The sequence below is a fragment of the Salvelinus sp. IW2-2015 genome, linkage group LG15, assembly GCF_002910315.2.
Source record: "Salvelinus sp. IW2-2015 linkage group LG15, ASM291031v2, whole genome shotgun sequence".
Classification (NCBI taxonomy): Eukaryota; Metazoa; Chordata; class Actinopteri; order Salmoniformes; family Salmonidae; genus Salvelinus; species Salvelinus sp. IW2-2015.
Genome location: NC_036855.1, coordinates 39,938,889 through 39,947,823, shown reverse-complemented (window position 1 = coordinate 39,947,823; position 8,935 = coordinate 39,938,889). Strand labels below are relative to the sequence as shown.

At 44.1% G+C, this 8,935-nt stretch overlaps 1 protein-coding gene across 1 annotated transcript in view; it reads right to left on the bottom strand.

Moving 5' to 3' along the window:
• LOC111974380 (coiled-coil domain-containing protein 60) overlaps positions 1 to 8,015 on the bottom strand; it is a 72,569-nt gene extending 64,554 nt beyond the window's left edge. The window contains exon 1 of the mRNA XM_070447143.1: positions 7,533 to 8,015. Coding sequence (XP_070303244.1) covers positions 7,533 to 7,826 — 294 coding nt within the window. The 5' untranslated portion in view covers positions 7,827 to 8,015. The remainder of the gene's footprint in view (positions 1 to 7,532) is intronic.
• Between the last annotated feature and the right edge of the window lie 920 nt (positions 8,016 to 8,935).

Below are 8,935 nucleotides of genomic sequence, written 5' to 3'. Positions count from 1 at the left end.
TAATTAATGCGAGGTTAGCTAGCCAGCTATTTTCGTCCTTCTAACGTAGTCAACACTGCTAGCTAGCCAGCTAGCCAACTCCTACCGAATAGCAGCACTGTAGAAACTATTACTAATACGCTTGACCTCATCTTTACTAGATGCTGTTCTTCCACTAATCTCATTGCAACTCCCCTCCAAGTCTCCGACCACTACCTTGTATCCTTTTCCCTCTCGCTCTCATCCAACACTTCCCACACTGCCCCTACTCGGATGGTATCGCGCCGTCCCAACCTTCGCTCTCCTCTCCCCCGCTACTCTCTCTCTTCCATCCTATCATCTCTTCCCTCTGCTCAAACCTTCTCCAACCTATCTCCTGATTCTGCCTCCTCAACCCTCCTCTCCTCCCTTTCTGCATCCTTTGACTCTCTATGTCCCCTATCCTCCAGGCCGGCTCGTCCTCCCCTCCTGCTCCGTGGCTCGACGACTCATTGCGAGCTCACAGAACAGGGCTCCGGGCAGCCGAGCGGAAATGAGGAAAACTCGCCTCCCTGCGGACCTGGCATCCTTTCACTCTCCTCTCTACATTCTCCTCTCTGTCTCTGCTGCTAAAGCCACTTTCTACCACTCTAAATTCCAAGCATCTGCCTCTAACCCTAGAAGCTCTTTGCCACCTTTCTCTCCTCCTGAATCCTCCTCCCGCTCCCCCCTCCTCCCTCTCTGCGGATGACTTCGTCAACCATCTTGAAAGAAGGTCGACGACATCCGATCCTCGTTTTGCTAAGTCAAACGACACCGCTGGTTCTGCTCACACTGCCCTTACCCTGTGCTTTGACCTCTTTCTCCCCTCTCTCTCCAGATGAAATCTCGCGTCTTGTGACGGCCGGCCGCCCAACAACCTGCCCGCTTGACCCTATCCCCTCCTCTCTTCTCCAGAAATTTCCGGAGACCTTCTCCTTACCTCACCTCACTCATCAACTCATCCTTGACCGCTGGCTACGTCCCTTCCGTCTTCAAGAGAGCGAGAGTTGCACCCCTTCTGAAAACACCTACACTCGATCCTCCGATGTCAACAACTCACAGACCAGTATCCCTTCTTTCTTTTCTCTCAAAACTCTTGAACGTGCCGTCCTTGGCCAGCTCTCCTGCTATCTCTCTCAGAAATGACCCTTCTTGATCCAAATCAGTCAGGTTTCAAGACTAGTCATTCAACTGAGACTGCTCTTCTCTGTGTCACGGAGGCGCTCCGCACTGCTAAAGCTACTCTCTCTCTCTGCTCTCATCCTTCTATAGACCTATCGGCTGCCTTTGATACTGTGAACCATCAGATCCTCCTCTCTCCCCTCTCTCCGAGTTGGCATCTCCGGCGCGGCCCACGCTTGGATTGCGTCCTACCTGACAGGTCGCTCCTACCAGGTGGCGTGGCGAGAATCTGTCTCCGCACCACGTGCTCTCACCACTGGGTCCCCCAGGGCTCTGTTCTAGGCCCTCTCCTATTCTCGCTATACACCAAGTCACTTGGCTCTGTCATATCCTCACATGGTCTCTCCTATCATTGCTATGCAGCACGACACACAATTAATTCTTCTCCTTTCCCCCTTCTGATAACCAGGTGGCGATCGCATCTCTGCATGTCTGGCAGACATATCAGTGTGGATGACGGATCACCACCTCAAGCTGAACCTCGGCAAGACGGAGCTGCTCTTCCTCCCGGGGAAGGACTGCCCGTTCCATGATCTCGCCATCACGTGGTTGACAACTCCATTGTGTCCTCCTCAGAGTGCTAAGAACCTTGCGTGATCCTGGACAACACGCTGTCGTTCTCAACTAACATCAAGGCGGTGACCCGTTCCTGTAGGTTCATGCTCTACAACATGGGTGTCAAACTCTGGCCCGCGGGCCAAATTATATTTGGCCCGCGAGACAATACCAAATTACTACTAGAGCTGGCACGCGCGGTATTATACAGCGCAATGCTCTGCTGTTGTTTTCGCGCGCCAATCAGGACAGGACCCAGAAACGCCTGATTAGATCAGTGTGCAATAATTAACGTTTTCTTTGTGCACTTTTCTTGCTACAAGGCATGGGCTTGAATGGTTGATTGATTTATTATCATTTTATTTTGTAAAATTATTAGCCAGTGGAAAAAGTTTATTTTGGTATTTAAAATCAGAAGGGCTGCAAATAGAAAAGAGGCATACGATTTTTATTTAAAATTTTATTTATTTAATAAATGAATGCCATTGATGTGTTTTTTCATTTGAAAATTCGATTTTGCCTAAAGAGTTAGATGCACTATTGTAAAGTGGTTGTTCCACTGGATATCATAAGGTGAATGCACCAATTTGTAAGTCGCTCTGGATAAGAGCGTCTGCTAAATGACTTAAATGTAAATGTTAAATGTAAGCCCACAACAATGCATAAACCACATCAATCCAATTGGGTGGGGCTGTCAGGGCCCGGTTCCCCAGTGGGTGGGCCTCTGTCCTCCCAGGCCAATCCATGTCTACGCCCCTGATGCAAATAGTGCATGATGACACTTGCACATCACAAATAGGATTTAACTTTTACAATACATGGTTTGCATACCCATTGTTGCCTTAGTTAGCATTTACTGGTAGATATCATAAATTGAAATGTCTTTCCTACCCTACCGGCTACCGATGTCATTCTTATGTGAGCTGCTCCATGCCAAAACCAGCCGAGAGCTGCTGCCTGCAGATTAAATTCCACTGAAACTAGGCTATGTGTGCGGCGCGCATGTGAATATATTGCACATGCTTTGTGATTGTGTAGGCTGTTTTGTGCATAATTTCTCTATTGTACTACATAATTGATAAATTGTATACCTCCACTACATTACTTTGATATCACTGCCTGGAATGGCAACTGCTCGGCCTCCGACCGCAAGGCACTACAGAGGGTAGTGCGAACGGCCCAGTACATCACTGGGGCCAAGCTTCCTGCCATCCAGGACCTCTATACCAGGCGGTGTCAGAGGGAAGCCCTAAAAATTGTCAAAGACTCCAGCCACCCTAGTCATAGACTGTTCTCCCTGTTACCACACAGCAAGCGGTACCGGAGTGCCAAGTCTAGTTCCAAGAGGCTTCTAAACAGCTTCTACCCCCAAGCCATAAGACTCCTGAACATCTAGTCAAATGGCTACCCAGACTATTCACATTGCCCCCCCCCCCTCCCCTCTCCACACAACTGCCACTCTCTGTTGTCATCTATGCATAGTCACTTTAATTAACTCTATCTACATGTACATACTACCTCAACTAACCGGTGCCCCCGCACATTGACTCTGTACCGGCACCCCCCTGTATATATTGTCATTTTTTACTGCTGCTCTTTAATTACTTGTTACTTTTATCTCTTATTCTTATCCAATTTTTTTTAACTTCACGGTCGGTTAAGGGCTTGTAAGTAAGCATTTCACTGTAAGGTCTACTACACCTGTTGTATTCGGCGCATGTGACTAATACATGTTTTATTTGATTTGATATGCATCAGTTGGGATTAAGAAGTGAGTATACGCAATACCCACTGAAAATAAGGTGGGTATACGGCTTATACCTGCATATAGCCTCAACTACACCACTGGCCCTTTGTGTTTTACAAAAAGTGCACTCCTACATGAGTGTGCTGGTGTTACAGTTGCTGTCTTTTCAGAATCAAGAACATGTCACACACTGAAGGCCTATAGGTTCGCCACTGCGCTAACGTGTCTAATAGATATAAAGGCTGTTAAGATACTGTATTAATGTTTCAAGAAAGGAGTGTATATATTTGGCCTGGCTAAGCGGTTTTATACGTTGACTGAATGGAAGCTGATAATTATGAGTTTTTAACTTCGCTGGTCTCGGCTGGTCTCTGGAAGAAATTACGAGTCCTCACTGTCCTAGACCGAGTCAAGACCGAGTACAAATGTACCCAACACCGAGACAAGACCGAGACGCTCAATATGTGGTCTCGATACAACACTGACTCACAATCTAAATAAAAAAATGTTTTGCATACTCACAATCTAAGTTTAAAAAATGGTCATATCAAAACTGAGAACTGTAGCAAAAGATATTTGCTTATTTTTTCCCCGAGATGACTTACAATTACACAGTGGGTATCCTAAGTATTCCCCCCCCCCCCCCCCTCCCCCCTGGATTTTTTCATTTTTTTGTTGTGTGACAAAGTGGGATTGAAATGGATTTAGTTGTTATTTTTTGTCATTGATCTACATAAAATACTCCATAATGTCAAAGTGAAAAGAAAATTCTACAAATGTTAACACCTTCTTTTTTTTTTTACTCAAATGTAGTTGTTGAACAAGTATTCACCCCTTTTGTTTAGGGAAGCCTAAATTAGTTCAGGAGTAAAATGTTGCTTTAAAAATCACATAATAAATTACATGGACTCACTTTGTGTGAAATAATAGGGTTTGAAATGATTTTTGAATGAGCACAGAATCAACTACAAACACCAGGGAGCTTTTCAAAAGCTCAGTGAAAGGGCAGTGATTGGTAGATGGGTAACAATAACAAAACATACATTGAATATCTCTTTAAGCATGGTCAAGTTAATAATTATGCTGTGGATGATGTATTAAACCACCCATACACAACAAATATACAGTCGTCCTTCTGAACTGAGCTGCAGGACAGAAAGAATAATGCTCAGGGATGTCACAATGCCATTGGTAATTTAAAAAAATGTAAATGGCTGTGAAGGGAGAAAACTGAGGATAGACCAACAACATTGTAGTTACTCCACAATAATAACCTAAATGACAGAGTAAAAAGAAGAATACAAATATTCCAAACTTGCATCTTGTATGCAACAAGGCACTAAAGTAATACTGCACGGCAAAGGAATACACTTTTTGGCCTAAATGCAAAGCCTTATGTTTGGGGTAAATCCTACACAACACAACACATCACTGAGTAACTGCCTCCTTATTACCAAGCATGGTAGTGGCTGCATCATGGTATGGGTATCCTTGACATCGGCAAAGACTGGGGAGTTTTTCGGGATAAAAAGAAACGGGATGGAGCTAAGCACGGGAAAACTCCTAGAGGAAAACCTGTTTCAGTCTGCTTTACACCCGACATGGGTAAAGGAGTTCACCTTTCAGCAGGACAATAACCTATATCACAAGGCCAAATCTACACTGGAGTTGCTTACCAAGAAAACAGTGAATGTTCCTGAGTGGCCAAGTTACAGCTTTGACTTAAATCTACTTGAAAATCTATAACAAGACTTGAAAATGGCTGTCTAGCCATGATCCCCAAAACCTTGACAGAGCTTGAAGAATTTTGAAAAGAATAATGGGAAAATATTGTACAATCCAGGTGTGCAAAGCTCTTAAGAGACTTAACCAATAAGACTCACAGCTATAATCCCTGCCAAAGGTGTTTCTAACATGGTATTGACTCAGCGGGGTGAATAATAAATAAATACATGTTTCTCCCACTTTGACATTACAGAGTATTTTGTATAGATCAATGACAAAAACAATMAAATTKATTTCAATACCACTTTGTAACACAACAAAATGTGAAAACAGTCCAAGGGGGGTGAATACTTCTGACACCCACAGTAGTTGACACAGGAGGTTGGTGGAACCTTAATTGGGGAGGATGGGCTTGTGGTGATGGCTAGAGTGGAGTGAGTGGAATGGTATCAAATACAGTAATTATTGGGACAGTGACACATTTTTTGTTGTTTTGGCTCTGTACTCCAGCACTTTGTATTTGAAATGATACAACAACTATGAGTTGAAAGTGCAGACTGTCAGCTTTAATTTTTGTGTATTTTCATCCATATCGGGTGAACCGTTTAGAATAGTTTTAGTCCCCTAAAATGGGGGGACTATGTACAAAAATGTACCCTCAAATTAAAGTGGACACGGTACATTCCATTCGCACCGTTCCGGACATTATTATGAGCTGTCCTCCCATCATCAGCCTCCTATGGTAGGTGTAGTAAGACTGCTCAATACAGCCTTTGTAACAATTGATCACACAACTTCACTAACACAATTCAAGGGATGCAACTCAGTGAACAAATAGCAATTCCTCATGTAAGATTAACGTTATATCATCGTTGTCTCCTACTGCTTCTGACACCACTTGAATGAGATGACTCCAAAGAGACAGAGACAGAGAGAACGAGAGAGTAAGAGAGAGAAGGGGGGGACCAAGGTTCCAGCATTCAAGAATATAAGCCTCCTCTCCATTTTAATGTTGTCACTTTTAATGTGGACTCTGCCTGCTCCCTCCGCTCTGCTCGCCAGGCAAGCTGCCTAGCTGCCTCAGCAACTGAGTGTCCCCGATAACTATGATGAATGCAATGTCCACAGGAATAAACCACCCATTTCACATTATCCCATGATGTGTTAGGTGCCAATACCCCATGTATCTGCTGCTGCTACTTAAAGCCTGCTGATTTGCTGTGATGGCCTCTGCTGCTAGCCTAAAAAACAGGTATAATCGCCTTATAAATGGTGCCCGCCCTCTTATGTCTTACTTCAGATGCATTTATTAGGGACTATGTAGAGAGGCTGTGTATAGAGGAAGACAAACAATGGGCCTCCATGCCTGTGCATTATCTAAACAGGATATGGAATATTCACTCTATAGACAAAAGGTCTAGCTGGGATAACATTAAAGGGGAACATCTCATAGCTACTGGAATCCCACAGAGGCTGGTTAAAGTAAACTGGCCAATGTGTGTCTGCATCTTTCACTGAGCTGAACCCTCTTGCTTTGGGAGGCTAGGGACAGAATTGAGAAGGGTTTTTTATGTAATTTTGAGGCATGAGAGCTGGGGCTGAGGGAGTATTTGATTTGTGATGACAGACAGACACACTCTCCGTGTCACTGATCTGTTTAGCGCAGAGGATCACTGTCCATTAACAGTAAATGTAGTTACGTGTCGGGCCTGAGGGTGTGTGTGTGTGTGTGTGTGTGCGCACGCGTGCGTGCGTGTGTGAGATGCTGAACCGCCTGGTCAGTCCAAGGGAACAGGACTGATAAATGGGGAGATAGGACAGGATGCCATGAAATGAGTGCTCACACACATCACACACACACACACCACCTCCCACCAGAGAGAAAATATTACTTGCATACAGGGAAACCGAGTTCAATGGTAGAAAAGAGGGTACATGAAAGGAGAGGGCAAGAGAGAGAGAGAGAGAGAGAGAAGGAAGGAACATGAAATAATAATACATTACTTATCCAATAACTAAAACGTTCATCTTCACTCATCATTATTATGATATACTGGCAAAAAACATTGTTGTTAATTTTAGTGTAAAAAATGCTAATTCATGTTGTGATGGAGTGTCATGGCCTAGTGTAACGGAACTGGCAGTAGGCTACATGGTAGGCCTATGAAGGATAATAAATATTTAGGCATACTTTGTGAGCTATTTAGGCTGGCCTACCATAAACTGTCACATAAATCAACTAGGGCTACTCAGTAGCCTAAATTATTCTTATTCAATTAGACACAATCTCCAGATACATACAAGGCCAAGGGGAAACAATCACCTCTTCCACAGGTTGTCCCAGTGATTCTAGTATGAGTCTCTTGGTTTCAAGGTAGAGCGGTTGTCCGACCTCCTCATAGGGTCTCCAGGGGGCTGCCCTATAGCCCTGCCGGCTCAGCTGCCACTGTCGTCGGTGATAGTTATCCCAGAACACCTGCTCCCTGGTCGGCTGACAGGCGGACCACACCGTTCTGCTCCGGGCCTGGAGCATTTCTCCCGACGGTTTAAGATTCGGAAGCGGTTTGATTATTACGAAGTGACGCGGGTCTAGTGCTGCATTACGATGAGTCGTCATTGTAATAAAACCAGACAAAGCTTTCAAGTTGTAGACAAAACGTTGTGTAGGACAAGTTAAAAAAAAAATATCGTAGCACTCAATGTTTTTTTTATTGAAGTTGCCATGATTATCTTTGAAAATAAAAATAAGAAACCGCAGAATGGCCTGCTAGACTTTGGCACCGGCGTCGACATTGAACCACACGCATTTTGTTGTAGGACCCTGTCTCCCGTGGTTACAGAGAAACTCAGCCCACACAGAAAGTGCAAGGTGGTAGTCTATATGTCATGGCAGGCCCAACTATCTCGAAAACACAATAACAATGCACATGCTTGTATGGGATTCCTTGGAATATGGATAACTTTCTCTTTTATTATTTATTATTCAATGACTTTTTGAGGATGTTACTGTTGGTACAATAACACATGCACATGCCTCGTAGGACTTTCACCACTGTAAATCRCAAACATCCTTTTGACGATATACATATCATTACTTTCCTCCATGCATTCACAATCTTGCCTAGAGTTTATATTAGTTGTCTAGAAGAAGACAGTGGGGAATTGTAAACAACAGCAATCTTCCACAAAACCCCAATTCAACCTCTGCTAACAACATCTTGCCTGATCCTTGAAGTAGAAACTGATGCTGGGACATCTTGCTGAACGACAGAGACATCTGTTCAATCGGGTTTGTGCTCCAATGGACAGTGTGTCAGTCTCTCAAGGCGTCTCACAGATGAAACAATTACAACTCTGTCATAGCTGATGAAAGATGGGAATGCTAATAACCCCACMGAAAACTGCCAAAACGAATAAAAAGAAGCTTTTCAGCTTTTCACCCCAAGTCAACACAGGCACACACACACTACACCAAAACATTTTCGATGACACAGAACATTTCCATCCCAAAAGACCACGGGAGGCATTTCATGCTCCAAAACAAACAGCATCTCTATGAGCTGTGACTCAACTCTGAGGGCGGACACGGATGTCCTGTTGGAAACACACACCCTTCCTTCCTCCCTCCCTACCTTGAAGTAATCACTGATCTAACACAAATGGATAGGTGTAAGCAATGATTCTATCACATAGCGTTCACATAGCCAATCATATCAGATAAGGGAT